Consider the following 16,919-nt stretch of genomic DNA (forward strand, 5'->3'; position numbering starts at 1 on the left):
CTGGACCCCTTGTGGCATCTGGCCTGGGATGTTTACTGCCAACGTTTGAGGTGACGGGAAAAGCCAAAGGTCACTGCAAATGAATAAAAACCTTCCTATATGATGGACACTTGTTCAAATCTTTAGAATTTGCATCTTTTCGCCTGATGTTTTATAAGGAAGAAGTGAAACCAGTGGAACGTAGCAGCATCATGCTCTACATGAAACAGCCACCAGATTTTGGCACTTGATTAAGGTTAAAAGGATCTCCTAGAATGCTCGAGTATCCACGGGGAATGAAGAGAGCAGCAACAGCTGGAGGATTTTGGTTGTTAACATCACAACTCTGTCCCACCGGCCTCATCCGTCACGCCACGCCGCAGCAGACTTGCTATTTTCGGCGGCCTTGCTGCCCGCTGCAGTTTAATAGATGTGCCTCTGGGTGCGTGTTGGGTTTACTTGGTCAGCGAGGCAAAATTAAAAAGTGCAAAGGCTTAAAAGCCTTTCTGGACAAATGCTTGCTGTCTTAAGTTGCACAAACAGCATGGGCTGTAAACAGAGGCAACAGTTGGGATCATTATCTGCAACGACTACACAAATAACCGTTAACTATCTACATCTAAAGCCCTTAATGATCTGAGTTTCAACGGCTTGGCTATCACAATGCAAACGAGACGTCATGTGATCAAAGTAAATTGGTCTTGTAGATTTTGTATCGCCCCCTTGTGGTCACCAAAAGACAGCTAACAAATTTAATTTAAATGCTGGCTGATCAACATCTTTTTTTATATTGATCACTGAGAATTATATCATTTAAATATAATGTTTAAACAATTTTATTATGTCACTTTTGATGATGCAAATAATGTCATGGTAATAAAATGTATTAAAATCCCAAAAAAACAAGTCTGAGGCACTCAAGAGGTGAATATATTTTAAAAGGCTTTGAAAAAGGCTTTTTAAATATATGGATTAATATTCTTTTGCATTATTTGAATCCCTAAACTGTTGTTTTCGGGTTTGTTTAAAATATATATATTTTTTGTCTTGGTTCTTGTACAATATACTGATTGGGTTATCTGCATTAGTAAAAAAAGTAAAATAAAATACAATTTTCATGTACCAAAAACTTGACTTAAATGTCATCAGTTGTCATTGACTAAAACTAGACTAAAATAGCTGGATAATTCTGGGTGGTTCTGACTAAAATGTACAGACCTTCAGTCGCCTGAAACTTGACTAGACCATAAGGAGTCTGGATGTGACTAAGACTAATAAATACAAAATAAAGACAAAAAAATATATATACACACACACACACACATATATATATATATAGTAGACTAGTAGACTAAAACTAAAATTAAGACAGGCCATCAAAAACAACTATACTTTACACCCAAGCAGCACTCCTGCTAACACAATATTTCGATGATCTGCTTCTGAGTGGCGTGAACTATAACTGAACGACAGCATATTGTAGGATGAAGCTCTATTATCTATGCCAGTGGGAAATGAATGCACCCCACCCATGAATGCCCGTTTAATTAATCATTTATTTTTGACACTAACAAACAACTACGAGAAAACATTTGGCAAATTACAGTGTTTTGGCAGAAACATCCTCCAGCAGGGAGGAAAAGAGAGAGAGAGAGAGAGAGAGAGAGAGAGACAGAAAGAAAAACATTGTTCACTTTGAAAATCCATTAAGTTGCAATGCATAGAGACCACATCTCACTTGAATTTTTTTTGTTAATAACCAGCCTACACGTTCGAGCCAGCGAAAGGCTGAATCAGAGGCACGTACTACTGACACACTCAGAACTCACCCAAACACCGGGGCTTAAAGGGAACTGAGAACCGGAGAACGTCTGTGCACAGCAGAAAGAGAAAACAACAAGGAACCGTCATTTTTCATGTTTTCACATACAGCATGAAGCTCTTTTTTTGTACAGTGAATTACAACAGGCGTCACCGTGGGAATACTCCCATGATCACACAGTTTTTTGTTTTTTTCTTCTCGGGATGAACAAAAGTGCTATATCTCCGCAGAGGCCAACGGAGGCTCAGGCAATCTGATAGTCAATAGGATTAGGACTAATCCCGACCAAAAAAAAAAAAAGAAGGGAAAAAACCCCACTCTCCCTCCGCGCTCTTGTACGTGAAAGTGCCTCGTGAGGAAAAGTCTTTTCTCCGCCACACAGCGGCCTTTGTCTCCCAGCACAAGGCTGTCATCTTCTGTGTCATCCTGCTTCACAGCGCCAGCTTTATTCATCCGTATTCAGCAAATTCATTTTTTCACAGTGCCAAACCCACTACAGGTTTGAAAGAAACTTTTTTTTTTTTTTACATATATTTTTATTTTTAAGCTCCTGCTCATCTCCTTGCTGGCTAGTTGCACATTATTTACACACGCTCCGGTCAATAGTTCTGACCGAGTGACGAGAATACTTCCAAACGCGCTGTAAAAAGCCGACTTGGTGATGAAAGAGACCAAGATCTCATCCGGCCTCTCGCCAGGTGGAGGCTGAAGTACAAACCGTGTAGAAAATGACAGATTTCAGTTTTGACACAAGCATGTTATACACTTTGGCTGTTGGAAAGACCATTTACACCACAAACCACAACTGGGTTGTGTAAACACCGATGATGGCAAATTACAAATGGAGGACCGAGACATTCGCCGCTGCTCACGTGTGCTTTGTTGTGTGATTCTCCATATAAAGTGTCTTAATTGACTAATTAATTTCGTTATTGAGATTAAAAAAATAAAAAAAAACAGATTATATTTAACTGCACCAGCTAGTAGGTCGTCTAAGCTTATATGACCCAGTGTCATTGGACTGGACCCAGTTGGCAGAAAGGGACGACATGGCACCTGGAGGACATGGTCTTAAAAGGAGCAGCAACGTAGTAAAGCACCGGAACGGCGTGAAATAAAAAAAGGAAACGCATCGGATGCCCATCCGTGGGCAGCTTTCGCTGTGGCCGTTGTCATCAGCTAGATTACAGCTAAAATGACGAATGACAGCTTTAATACCGAGTCTCCCTCGTCATCCTCGCTGCTTGTTATTATTAGCATCCAGTTCACAGTTCACAAGCCGGAAATGGCCTTTGGGCCACAGGAGTATCCTTCAAACGTATATAAAACGGGAAAAATGCGTGCTGCGGTGAGACGCGGTTTCCTTTGAGGAACATGTGCTTAAGGGTTCAAGGGTCCGGAAACCTGGGCTTCGGATCAGAACGCGCGGATTCTCTTAATACCCCCCCGCCACTGATCTTCACATTCCGAACTTCACATTGCAGGATGGATTTTAGGACAAAAAAAATATTGCCTGTCCAGATGAGGTTGGTGATCAGCGTAACTACTACGTGCTACATTATCACACTTGACTGACGGACACAGTGCTGAAAAAATCGACTGCGGCGTTCCGATACGGTGGTACGGGATGTGTGCCGGCTGTGCAAATATATCCATACAAAAAAATACGGACCTCTCGTTTAAAAATACCACTGTGCGTGAATATTTTACAGTTGACGTTACTACAGTCACCATTAAAGTTCTGTAAACAATGCATAGATGCACTTGTATCACCGGCATGAGGGAACCCCGCGCGATACAATGCATAAATAAAACACATTACAGGGTATAAATATATTTCCAACCATAAAATCTTTGTTTTCTCGACTCGTCTTCATAACGTATATACTGTGTGTGTGTGTTTTTGTGATTCACATTTTGGAGTGTTTTGTACAGTTTCGTACAGTAAAGTAAAACGTATTTTGTACAGTAAAGTAAAAAGTCCAAAGCTGCCCAAATAAGACTCCGGACGAAGAAAAATGCATCACTTTGGGCCATCGCGCGAAGACCAGGAAAGTGTTCGGTGACATTCCGCTGTACAAATGAAAAGTTCTCACCACGACCTCCACACCCCCAACAGGTCTGGACTATCCCCAGTACCATTTGTCAAGGTTGCTGAATGTCTTGTACTCGTTGTGCCTCCTGATGTGATCGCAGGCCAGGCAGGTGTGTTCGGCCCAGAAATACGCCTTCTTCACCTTAAAGTGTCGACGCCAGTCGAAGTACCTCAGGTACTTTTCTTGGTCCTTGTCCAGGAGCAGCAGGAACTCGGCCAGCTCCTTGGGGGACGGGAAGTCGTCCACGTGAATGAAGGCGTCCCCCTGGATGAAGTTCTGGTAGTTCCCCCGGGGCGGCCCGAGCACCACCGGCACCGTCCCGGCGAACAGCGGGTTGTAGAACTTCTCCGTGATGTAGTCCTTGTGGATGGAGTTCTCGAAGGCCAGGTAGAACTTGCAGCTGCCGATGGTGGGGAAGTAGTCCTGGTCGGACAGGTACTCGCCGAACGCCTGGCCGAAGGCGTGGACCTCGACGTGCTTGTATAGCTCGTTGTAGTACTTCACGCGCACGTGCTCCGGGTTCCAGTTGCTCACGATCCAGCAGACCAGCTTGCTCTTGCCGGGCGGCGCAAAGTCCTTGTCCCCTTGATTGGCCACGATAGATCCATAAGGCACTTCGATGTCAGCGTCCTGGCGGTAGTTCAGCGTTAGATTGAAGAGGTTCTCGATGCCGGGCAGCTGCGACGAATGCGACGGCGACTCCAGGTTCATCCAGACCCATTTCTGGAACGCTGGGCGATAGGCGGGCGGCAGGTTGGACAAGTCGCTGCAGATGTCTCTGTGGTGGATGATGACCGCGTCGGACTTGTTGTACAGGTTCCGGTCGGCCGTTACGTAACAGCCCTCGATGTTGAAGAGGGAGCTGCAGACGTTAAGATCGTACGTCTGACCGAAGGGCCAGAGCCAGACCAGGACAAACGTTTGGTTCTGCTCACTTCGGTTGGTCAGAAGGTTCTTCAAGCGCACCGTGGACGTCTCTGATGCAACAGGGCCGGACAACCAGCTTGTGGAGGGTTTGAAATACATCAGAAATAACGTCACAAAGCATCCTAGCAAAAACGTGCCGAGCAGAAGGGGGCGTAGAATTCTGTGTATGGATGCTCCTGGCATACTCTGGCAAAAAAAAAAAAGTAAAAATATATCGTTAGATATCACTAAAAAAAACGCGGTTTTCGGCATTTTCCGTCATCCTCCGACCTATAAAAACTTCTGGAAACAAAATAGCACAATTGCGACTGAATTTTATCACGCGGTTTCTGCTCCTGTAACCTTGAAGAGTTACGGGCGCAGTAGGCAATTTAATTTACGCAGTTTGTGCCGTATTGCCATTTTAATTTGTAAGATAACTTAGATAACACGTACGCTACTAATACGAATCCCTATGGACCTCCAGCAATCGAGAACAAGCTCCTGCAGTCCTGCAGTCTTGCACATTTTATTGTTTTCCCTCCTGCAAAAATCTGTCCCCTCGCACACAGATATCTCCTCAATTCCACTCCTCGGAGGCACTGCTTTTAACTAACTGGTCCGAGGAGTGAGACACTGGGGAACCAACGACAGGGACATGGACAGCCAAGGCTGATAGATGGACGTGGAGAATGAAGGCCAGGCATTCTGTCACAGAATGATGACAGCCTGCAATCTGGTGTAGCTGCAGACCCCGGTCCACCACCAAAAGCTCCTTCAGTGGCCTCGTGGGCATCAGAACTTGACAATGGAGCAATGGAGGAAGGTATCCTGGTCTCATGACGCAAGTAGATATTGGAGTAGGATTCATGCATCCCGACACACTGCAATAACTACTGGAATGGCTTGAAGAACATTTGAAGAGATTAAGGTACAGAAATGTCCTACAAATGCCCCAGATCTTGATCTGATTGGGCAACGGGACAGTGGTGGGAAGCGGCCCCGTAATCAGAAGGTTGCCGATTCAAATCCCAAGTTGCCGCTGAGCAAAGCAGCGTCCCCACACACTGCTCCCCGGGCGCCTGTCATGGCTGCCCGCTGCTCACCAAGGGTGGTGGTTGGTAGTGGCCTAGTGGGTAACACACTCGCCTATCAACCAGAAGACCCGGGTTCAAACCCCACTTATTACCATCGTGTCCCTGAGCAAGACACTTAACCCTGAGCTGCTCCGGGGGGGGGACTGTCCCTGTTACTACTGATTGTAGGCGTCTGATAAAAGCTGTATATGTATATGTAAAAGCAGAGGACACATTTCGTCGTGTCACCGTGTGCTCCACTTTCATGAGGGGCGTAAAAGATCTGCTGCCAACGTCCTGTTACCGCAGCAGACCCTCCGTATCAACGCTGCGGCGGATCCACGTTCGCCGCCTGAAATAAAACCCCGAGCACCACGTCCATGCGGGCCACAGAGATGTTTACTGGATCCAGTTGCAGATGATTAAAACCATGAGGACATGTCAGGATTTAGGTTTAAACCCCTCCCTACCTGGTATATTTTCTGTTGCCCGGGCAGATGGAAAAAATGCTTTTCGGAGAGGCCCAACTTGGTCACGTAAACATGCGGCATGAAGTTCAATTGCTTTTTCATCTCGTAATCTTCGAACGCTGGTCGCCTTACTGCAAGAGGGAAGGGGACAACAACAGGCAAACAAAGCAACGTCAGTCTGTTGGAGCCGCACTTACGTAACGAGCAGGACAGGGGGACTGTCACTACTGACTGCAAGGCGCTCTGGACACTGAAAGGTTTGTCAAAATATGGACTCACACACGACAGGTTATGAATGAGGGCGTAAAACCCCACAGATATATAATGTTGATGTCATCGGCCAACCCTCAAGTGACACATTTTCCTTTTATTGTTTTCCTTGTATTACTTCTCTTCTTTGTGCTCCTGTGAGGGAAGGGGCACGGTCTGGGTTTCTCGTCTGAAAATTACAGACGAACGTAACGAAGGTGCTCTGGATGAGGTGCATCTGCCGAACGATGTAAATGTAAATGGCCCTGCGCCGTCACGCCCGACTCCCAGGTCAGAAGAACAAGGCGTGGCAACCAGGTCATGACATGGCCGGGCCGTCCGAGGCCAAAAAGGAAAAAAAACAAAACAAAAATAAAAACGCCTCGCACTGCGTGTCCTGTCCAGCGTGTGTAAAATGCTGCCATCTTAAGGCCGACTGGCACGATCTGGTCCCAAAAATACAAACAGCATCCTGGCTCCTGTGCATGTCAGGTGACCAGGCCAGCAGAGAGCCATCGAATGGGGACCACTACTGCAGCATGGGCCATTTTTACAGATTTATATAATAATAATAATAAAAATAGCTGGAATGTAGAATAAAAAAAAAAGCTTATCAGTGCATTTAACCCAGATCCTTTTTTTTATATAAAAACCATGCATATGAAAGGAATATATCATTCCCTGTGACCCAACCCCTCCCTGGATTAAATAAATACATTTATATACATGTGCATATACATACATATATTTACATACATATATGCATGCACAACACGCTCATAACGTTACTACATGATGGCTGTATGGAATCCATGTCCAGGCGGCGTCTACGACAACGGACCAGAGTGTCCGATGAAATGTGACGTTTTCGGGGCGCGCAGGACGGGTTGGGGGGGGGAAATGCGCGCAAGGTGAAGCGGCTCCTCCCGGCCGCCCGCCGCCGCACTGAAGGTCACATTTCGCCGGATTTCCGCACAAGCGCCCCAAAAAACGATAACGCCTATAAATCACGTCACGTGCGCGTTCGTGCGTGTATTATATCCTATATTTATATACATATCATTTATATCATTTTTTTAAAATGACGTGCAGCAACGCACAGTGCAATTACAACAACAACGACAGAAGCACGCGTCGTGTAAGATAAAATAAAATGAAATAAAAACGCGCGCCATCGTCGCACCGGAGCCCGCCGGCTTCACTCACCGCGGTCACCGCGTCGCGGCCGCTGCCCGGGCGCGACGGCCGCCCAGCATCCCGACGCCCCACGTCCCGCGGAGAAACGCCGACGTCCACGCGTGGAGGTGCCGCGGAGCGTGGGACGAGACGCGCGTCGTGCCGTCACTGCGGCTGCACGGGACGTAGGTGGCCGGTACGTGGGGACCGGCGGCGCGTCACGGACGCGGGCGCGCTCGTTCCATCCCGAAATAGCGGAAAATCAGGCTGGACCGCGGTGGTGTGATGCTGCCATTTACACACACACACACACACACACACACACACACACACACACGCAGGGAAATCAATCAGACCCGAGATCAGATCATTTATTCCTGCCGTTTTTATTTGCGACCATACATTCATCTTTATTTTTAATACAGTGCTGCACATTTTCATTGAATGAAAAAAAATAATGATGATAAAATTGCTTTAGTTATTCCCTTAGTTACACTTTTTCAGACGCAAGGGCGTGAATTTTTTTCGCCCACTTCCGCGTGACCTCCAGATAGACAGAAGGTCTGTGGGGCAGGTAGTCCTGGTACACGGGGTGGCCGGCTTTGGGGACCGCCATCTCGATCTGGCTGCCTTCGTGCCACTCGTTGAAGGACGTGATGGAGATGACCCGCGCTCCCGCCTCCACGGCGGCGCTCAGGGCCGTCTCGTAGTACTTCCCGTTGATGCGGTTCCGCGTGTTCTGGGAGTTCCAAGGCCTGATGCTGGTGTCGATGTAACCCGGCCCTACGCTGGGTATGAACATTAAGCCGTTCTCGTCACAGAAAGACTTAATCGACCTCCAGTTGCGGTACGTAGAGCCGTAGGAGAACCCGTTGGTGGCAAAGTACGTGTAAACTCCATCAAAGCCGGAGGCCACAATGTCCTTCTTGTGCTTATCCTCCACGAGTAGAGCCACAAAGACTCCATCGTAAGGAGTATTCCGGATGCTCGTCTTACCAGAGGGCTTCAGCAGTTGGGCCCATTTTTGTGAACTCAGAAGGTAGGAATCGTAAACGTAGAACAAGGGAAGGCTCTGCCCGGTACGGGTTTCGTGCCTGAAGAAAGCAGCATGGTCTCCATACCTGCAGAGAACAAAGAAATAATATTCAGAAATTCCTTAAAATGTGCGATGTGGAAACTTTTTGGCTCACAAAACGAACAGAACATGAAATAAAATAAAAGGTTTGAAATGAAGTCAAACACATCTACAGTGCATTCGGACAGTATTCACAGCGCATCACTTGTCCCACATTTTGTTATGTTACAGCTTTTAATCCAAATGGATTAAATTCATTTTCCCACACATAATTCTACACACCACACCCCATAATGACAATGTGAAAATGGCAAATATATAAAAAAAAAAATTAAAAAAAAACTGAGAAATCTCATGTATATAAGTCTTTTTTAATATGATGCCACAAGCTTGGTAGCCTGGTGATAAGTGGTGCCTGGTTTCCTCCAAACGTGGCACCTGGCATTCACACCAAAGAGTTCAGTCTTTGTCTCATCACACCAGAGAATTAAGTTTCTCCTGGTCTGAGAGTCCTTCAGGTGGCTTTTGGCAAACACGGCGGGCTGCCGTGTGCCTTTTACTAAGGAGTGGCTTCCATCTGGCCATTCTACCATACAGGCCTGATCGGTGGAATCCTTCTAGAAGGTTCTCCTCTGACACAGTGACCATCAGCTTCTCGGTCACCTTCCTGACTGTTATAGGTAAGACCTATGACTTCACGCTCGGTTTGTGCTCTGACATGAGCTGTCAACTGTGGGACGTTGTATAGAAAGATGCGTTGTATAGAAATCAGGTCCAATCAACTGACTCAAATTAAGCTGCAGAAACATCTCAAGGATGATCAGGGGAAACAGGTGGCACATGTGATCTCAGCTTTCTATATGGCCAAAACCTTAAGTAAACTTTTTTTCACATTGTTTAATAAAATTTTTTTAATTAAGCCGTAACGTAACAAAACGTATTTTATGTAGTTACAGAGATACTCCATGATTTTTCCATGAATTTTACATTTGTCCCATGGGATCAATTCTCAATTTAAAAGTATGCAATGCATCAAAATTTTATTTTCCAAATACCGTGAACAATTGAAATGAAAGAAATTTTTATACACACCACGGCTCCTGTGAGCAAAACGCTTCCTTTTATTGACGTGAGAATCTGCCCCCCAAGTTTCAGGTTTAAGGTCATACACAGGAAAACAACACAGAATGAGAACCCGTAATCTTGCTTGTATCGCTCACTCTGTAATCAGATATTATGTTCGATCAGATCGTTTCAAGTAAAATAAATAATCTTTACATATCACGCCCTCAAGGAATTCAGACAAATCTGTATTTAGAGACTACGGATGCACCAATCAATTGGCAAGGGATGGAAATAATCCGATCTTTAGCCTGATCACAGGCTGATTAATCAGTCAGTCTGACATACAGTCGTGGCTAAACGTTTTGTGAATGTTATGAAGAGTCATAAGATGAATTGCGAAGTCTTGCTTTGCCATGAAAATGAACTTAATCCACAAAAAAAACATTTCCACTGCATTACAGTCCTGTAACAAAAGGACCAGTTGAGATCATTTCAGTGATCCTCTTGTTAACACAAGTGACTGTGTTGAAGAGCACAAGGCTGGAGATCATTCTGTCCTGCTGACCGAGTTAGAATAAGAGACTGGATGATTTAAAAGGAGGGTGATGCTTGAAATCATTGTTCTTCCTCTGTTATCCATGGTTTCCTGCAAGGAAACGCGTCCAGTCATCTTTGCTTTGCATAAAAAGGGCTTCAAAAGGAAAGAATATTGCACCTAAATAAACCATTTATGGGTTCATCAAAAACCTCAAGATGAGAGGTTCAAGTGTCGTGATGAAGGCTTCAGGGCGCCCAAGAAAGTCCAGCAAGCACCAGGACCGTCTCCTAAAGATGATTCAGCTGCGGGTTCGGGGTGCCACTAGTGCAGAGTTTGCTCATGAATGGCAGCAGGCAGGTGTGAGAGCATCTGCACCCACAGCGAGGCAAAGACTTTTGGAGGACGGCCTGGTGTCAAGAAGGGCAGCAAAAAAAAACCATCAAGAACAGACTGATATTCTGTAAAAAAAGTAGAGGTACTTGCTGAGGACTGGGGTGAAGTCATTTTCTCTGATGAAGCCCCTTTCTGATTCTTTAAGGCATCTGGAAAAACGATTGTCTGGAGAAGATAAGGTGAACGCCACCATCAGTCCTGTCTCGTGTCGACAGTAAAGCATCCTGAGACCATTCATGTGTGGGGCTGCTGCTCATCCAAGGGAGTGGGCTCACTCACAATTTTAACTAAGAACACAGCCATGAATAAAGAATAGTACCAAAACATCCTCCAACAGCAACTTCTCCCAACTGTCCAAGAACAGTTTGGTGAAGAACGATGCCTTTTCCAGCATGATGGAGCACCGTGCCATCAGGCCAAAGTGATAACTAAGTGGCTCATGGAACAAAACATTGAAATTTTGGGTCCATGTCCAGGAAAATCCCCAGACTTGAATCCAATTAAGAATTTGCGGTCAATCCTCAAGAGGCGGGTGGACAAGAGGTTGATTGACAGCATGTCAGGGTCAATTACAAAGATCTTCAAAAATAAGACCTAAAACCACTGAAGCAACAAACAGATACACCAGTATTTTTGTCTCTCAAAACTTTTGGCCACAACTGTATATCTGACTATAAACCAATCCAGATACATTGAAATTATATGATGCCCTTTAGGACAGAAGCAGCAAAATATTTGCGAGAAAGAACAAGCTACTGCTTCCGTACGGATGAATATCTAAGAAACATGCAAGACCCATTTACCGTGAGAGAGAGTTTAGCATGCTAAAGGGGTCGAGATACACAGCAAAAAGGCTGGAATAAAGGCTGTTTCAGACAGAACATCCGCTTTGCACACTGCTTTCGGACCGCACAGTAAAATTGGACATCCAGTGAAAGCACAGTGCACCATAACAAACTGAAATGTCCCACATGCCGAACTATGATTCAACCTTTCTCGCCAAGAAACTGTGTCTCTCTCTCTCTCTCTCGTGTTTCATAGCGATTCATTCTTATGGAAGGAGTGGCTCTTGTGAATTTCACTCATCAATATATTGTAATGCAATTGAAATTTTGCATGAAAGAAAAACAGATTTTTATTTATTTTTGCTGTTATCAGAAAAATTACATTTTCATAAAATATTGGTGATTGCTGCAAAAAAAAAAAAAAAAAATATATATATATATAAAAAAAAATACATATATATATAATAGATTCAGAAATTCACACTCATTAAAAAAATGGAACTTGGAAATGTGTATATAAAGTCATGACTAGACCCGTAACACTCGGATTCCCTCCGAGTCACTCTGTAAACTGATCACTTGAGTCAGTATTTCCGGCCAGAGGAACCGCAGCTTTTATAATAGTAATTTATGTTTTTATGATTGTAAGATGTATTTGTGAGTGAATTTATACATGGTGTAGTTAGGACTCAAATGATTCAGTTCAATGGAGACCTCAGATTCATGACTCATGAGTTATATAATGATTAAGCTGAGTGAGTCATGAATCACACAGCACTAGTCGTGATGCAGTACTCACTTTTCCACGATGTATTTCACATTTTCGAACATATTTGTTTCATCCCTTCCTCCGTAAGGTTCAATATGGAAAGCGACCTGCAGGGAAGGGAAAAAATAAATAAATCACTCATGCACACAATGTTCAACATGATTACATTTTAAAGACATTAAATGCATAAAGAATGGCGTGGTTAAAATATACAGCACCTTGATTTCATATTCATGCGCCGCGTCCAAAACCAGCGGCACAATGTCATCGGTCGACTCGCCATTGTCATCTTTCATGCCAGGAGGATACCAGGAAACGGCCAGGACACCTACAACACAGGAAGGCGGCGTGACCAAGAAGACGACAACAAGTGCAGATTGGTGCAAACGACACGCGCCTCACCGACAGCGGCCGCCCTCAGCTGCTGCATGTGATGGTCGATGACAGAGGGGTCTCTGGAGCTGTAGGGTCCCAGGGCCGGGTAAAAGTTGGCCCCGATGTCATCGGGCGGCGAGTGGTTTCCTTCTGGGTATCCCGCCGCCACCTTCGGGTCCCAGTGTTTGAGAAGGGGGTGATTCCAGTGGATGAATTTGCCGTCAAACGTCGGACTGCCGTACCAGGTGTAGTAGAACGCATGCAAATTGTAATTTGGCTTGGGCATGGCCTCCTCCATCAGAGTCTCCAAGTTCATCGCTCCCCCTGCCAGGCTCGCTTTCGTTTTCACATGAGCTGCTTCAGCCACAGGAAGGATCGGAATCTTTTCTGGTTTGCTGAGGCGTGGAGAAAGCCCCCGGCCAAAACCAGACGATACTCTGGAGTCCTCGGGACCGAAGGACTTTAGAAAAACTACAACTACGAGCAACACCAGCGCCAAAGCGAGCAGGGCCACGCATGACCTGCGTCTAAACCTGGCCATTTATCAAACACGCAGCAACTCCGGCCTTCCCTCCAACTCAGATATGACGCCCGAGGTCATGTTGCTGTCATTCCTCTTCAAGAACACGTGAACGGCGTCGTTTGCACGTTAAATCAGGATACTGGTGTAATTCCAGGGTGGGTTCGGCTCCGATGCACAACGACGCTCTTCGGTTATTCCGATCTGTTTAAAACGCACATGTTTTGCGACGTAATTATATTGAGGACGCAGGTTTTCTCCTCGTTTGACGTGAGTCACGTGGTCACCGCTTCCGCACAAACAACCAGCTTTGGTATCCGGCCTTCAAAATAAAAGTTCTCATCCCAGCTTTTAATTCAACGACACCGCAAATAAATACTTTCCTTGAAGTATTCTACAAATGCACCAATAGAAATGTGAAGGGTTTATGAATAGTGGTCTTTGGAAACGTTTAGAAATGGGAGAAACACATTGAAGGGCGCCGTAAAAGACTTCTTTTACAAACCTCTATTTTGAGATACATTTGTTAAAATATATTTTTTGTCCCAGATATAAATATACATAAAAAAATCGACGGACCTTTCTGGCACAGAAACGAGATTAATAAAATTGTCTTTTATTTTCTTTTTTTTTTTTACTGCAAATTACGTTTCTCGTTTATTAAGTAATTAGAGGCCAATCAGGCCGTGCGGGTGTTCGGCATGATCATCCGCCGCCAGCGTAGCTTTCATCCCGCTATAAAATCTCGGCGAATCGGTCTCCGCTGTTGGAAAGATTAAAATTAAGTCATGTTCGGCGCAGTTTTTAGTGCGCCGTGCCTCTGGTTCGTTTTTATGAGCGCGCATTTGGGAATCGGTATCGTTATTATTATTTTTTTATTATTATTTAATCTCCGTAGCGTGACCGTTTTGCTCAACTCTGGCTTTTTTTTTTTTTTTTTTTTTTGTTCTTTCCTTCAATCTATTGCAGGGCGCGGTGCTCCTCTCTCGGAGAGTGGCCCGAACACTGAGGGTAGGAGTGTCCCCCGTCCCGTTATTCCACCTCGGTTTATTTCCCTGACTACGAAATCTTATTCATTTAGGTGACCCGAGTCCTGGCAGTGACCCCCGTCTATTGCACCGAGTCAATCCTGAAACCGTATATGGTAATGATGCAGGACAAGAGATTGGAAACGTTGCACCAAATATTGCTTATTATTGAACTTTTCTTTTTCTTTTGTTCTTTTTTTAAGAATTACTTGACTTTGAGAACGTCACAGCAGAAGGCGACATCATACTCCCGGTAAATTTGGCTGAACGAGGTGTGCCTGTTCCCATGTCCATGTTTGCCTCCATTCATGATTGTGTGTTGTGGTGCTCAGACCGACAGGGATGCTGTACATCAGATCTGGCCTGATTACAACGGCAAAGTCTCCATCCCTTTTGTGATCATGCCTCAGTTATGTGAGGAAGTCTGCTTTTCGTCCTACCCTGGTTCTGTTTATCGGCTGGTCTTATAACATTCTTATGGTCTCTTGTTCGTTTTTTTTTTTTTTTTTTTTTTTTTTTCTCCTCTCATTCAGCAAAGCAGTATAACGACATCATGGCCGCTTTAAACATGATCCGGGACAGCACTTGTGTGACCTTCCATCCACGTACAAATGAGGCGGATTACATAAATTTCCAAACAGGATATGGGTGCGTTCCTGGGATTGAGCCTTCGGAACAAATGCACAATCACCATTTTAATTCTGTTTTTTTTTGTTTTTTTTTTTTTTGTTTTTTTTTTTCCCCATTGTAAAAGATGTGCGTCTCTTGTTGGTTTTACTGGAGGCGTACAACCACTATATGTTGGTCCTTCCTGCACTGCGGGGAACATTTGCCATGAACTGATGCATACCCTTGGCTTCTTCCATGAACACAGTCGTCAAGACCGAGAAAATTACATCAATATCTTGTATGGAAACATAATACAGGGTAGTACCTATTTTATTATTTTTTTTTTTATATATATATATTGATATGCAGAAGTCTCTTGCACCAGTACAAACCACTGTTCCACATAAATTTTTTTTTTTTTTTTGTAATGTATGTTTGCACATATAGAATTTGGTTTCAGCCACTGGCGTCTTTCAAACAGTACAGTACAATAGTCAGATCTTTACACAATCAGATTATAAAATGGACACTCTTGCAATAGTGCAAGAACAGTGAAAGCATGGTTTGTAGACAAAGTAGCTTTGGATAAGGATTTATGGATTAGCGTTTTTATCTGTTCATGACTGGTGTGGGGGAAGAAACTGTTCCTGTGTTTAGGTTGTACGGACTTCTAGATCATCTGCTAGATAGCAGGGCCTTTGAGACCTGGCGTCCAGGGTGTGAGGGGTCAGGGGACTGCTTCCTGGATCTTGATGTGTCAAGATGCCCAGGCGGCACCAATGATGGTGCCCACAGTTCTTAGTCTGCTGAAGGTAGCTCCTGTCCTGTTAGGTGGCCGCTCCCAATCCAAGAGCTGCATTTTAGAACTGAAACGGCAGCTTCCCACACCCAGTGATGGAGAAACGGCGGTACCCAAGAACTAGAAATGACGAGGGACCTTTCCTAATGTCCACTGGCTTCTTCAGTCTTGAGGGAGTTCGGCTCTACATGTGGGGCAGTGGTGGTCTACCGGGTGAGGAAGCGGACCCATAATCAGAAGGCTGCGTCCCCACACGCTGCTCCCCGGGCCCCTTACATGGCGGCCGACTGCTAAGGCTGATCGCAGAGGACTGATTTCGTTATGTCACCGTGGCCTGTTCTCACTGTGTCTCCCAATGACAATCACGTCACTTTTCATGCCACCAGCCATTTGCAGAATCCCTTTGCTTTGGCATGATGTGTGTAGAGAAAGACTCCGTTCTCCCATGGTTTTCTGGGCAGCAATACAATCCATATTGTTCCCTTTTGTGCAGTGCTGTACAGGGGTTTAGTTTTGTGTGTAAATTGACTTGTACCTTAATGTCTACCAGGGAAAGAGTCCAATTTTCTGTTGGAGCGAGGGGACTCTTTAGGTCTGCCCTATGACCTGAGCTCTATTCTGCATTATGGATCGTAAGCATCCCTTCTTGTCCGTCCGCTCGGAATTTAGACCTGTTTAATTTAGCCTTCTTTCACGACTTCTGCGTTGTGTTGCAGAAACTTTTTCTCCTCCAATGGACAACCTACAATTTTGCCCAAATCCCCTGGCGTAAGTATTGGCCAGAGAAGTCACCTGAGTGCCCTGGACGTGGCGAAGGTTAAAAGGCTGTACAAATGTGGTGAGTCCTTAAAAAGCTTTTGTGGCCTGAGATGTTCATCTGTAGCAGAAATATTGAAGGAGACTCTTATTTCTCGGCCCTGTCCATAGATGAGCGAATTAAGAGGGCGAGGATCAACCAGGACTCCTGACGTTGACTGATGAGAAATTTTACACAAGTGGCATTCCAATAAAAATGTCAAGTACAATACTTTTTTCCGTAATCGTGTTTTTAATCAGTTTGTCTTCACTTGTACAGTCCCCCCGCTTGTCCTTGTCTAACTCCACAACTCCTCTGTTCCACCCTTCATAGCTGTGACACAAGGCAGGATTGGCCATAATGGGCTCCACCGGATGGCAGTGTTCACTAACA

General features: G+C 44.9%; 3 protein-coding genes across 4 annotated transcripts; 1 reads left to right on the top strand and 2 right to left on the bottom strand.

The window, feature by feature from the left end:
- Positions 1-1,521: 1,521 nt before the first annotated feature.
- Positions 1,522-8,067, bottom strand: fut9a (fucosyltransferase 9a). 2 transcript variants are annotated; one of them, XM_028983561.1, is made up of 3 exons: positions 7,805-8,067; positions 6,350-6,480; positions 1,523-5,010 (listed from the first exon to the last, which is right to left on the bottom strand). In XM_028983561.1, the coding sequence occupies exons 2-3, from the start codon at positions 6,449-6,451 to the stop codon at positions 3,928-3,930; spliced, it is 1,185 nt and encodes a 394-aa protein (XP_028839394.1). In that variant the 5' UTR covers positions 6,452-6,480; positions 7,805-8,067; the 3' UTR covers positions 1,523-3,927. The 2 variants fall into 2 exon arrangements, with proteins under 2 accessions (XP_028839402.1, XP_028839394.1); XM_028983569.1 differs by lacking the exon at positions 6,350-6,480 and having other exon boundaries at positions 1,522-5,010.
- Positions 8,068-8,141: 74 nt separating this feature from the next.
- Positions 8,142-13,583, bottom strand: manea (mannosidase, endo-alpha). Its single transcript, XM_028983546.1, has 4 exons — positions 12,802-13,583; positions 12,618-12,727; positions 12,430-12,506; positions 8,142-8,895 (listed from the first exon to the last, which is right to left on the bottom strand). Exons 1-4 carry the CDS (start codon positions 13,313-13,315, stop codon positions 8,265-8,267), a joined length of 1,332 nt encoding a protein of 443 aa, XP_028839379.1. The 5' UTR covers positions 13,316-13,583; the 3' UTR covers positions 8,142-8,264.
- A 321-nt stretch (positions 13,584-13,904) lies between these two features.
- Positions 13,905-16,724, top strand: LOC114794349 (low choriolytic enzyme). Its single transcript, XM_028986851.1, has 9 exons — positions 13,905-14,149; positions 14,264-14,305; positions 14,376-14,438; positions 14,526-14,575; positions 14,655-14,736; positions 14,856-14,970; positions 15,077-15,249; positions 16,281-16,362; positions 16,447-16,724. The coding sequence occupies exons 1-9, from the start codon at positions 14,083-14,085 to the stop codon at positions 16,655-16,657; spliced, it is 885 nt and encodes a 294-aa protein (XP_028842684.1). The 5' UTR covers positions 13,905-14,082; the 3' UTR covers positions 16,658-16,724.
- Positions 16,725-16,919: the final 195 nt, after the last annotated feature.

This window comes from Denticeps clupeoides, chromosome 1, assembly GCF_900700375.1.
Source record: "Denticeps clupeoides chromosome 1, fDenClu1.1, whole genome shotgun sequence".
NCBI classification, from domain to species: Eukaryota; Metazoa; Chordata; class Actinopteri; order Clupeiformes; family Denticipitidae; genus Denticeps; species Denticeps clupeoides.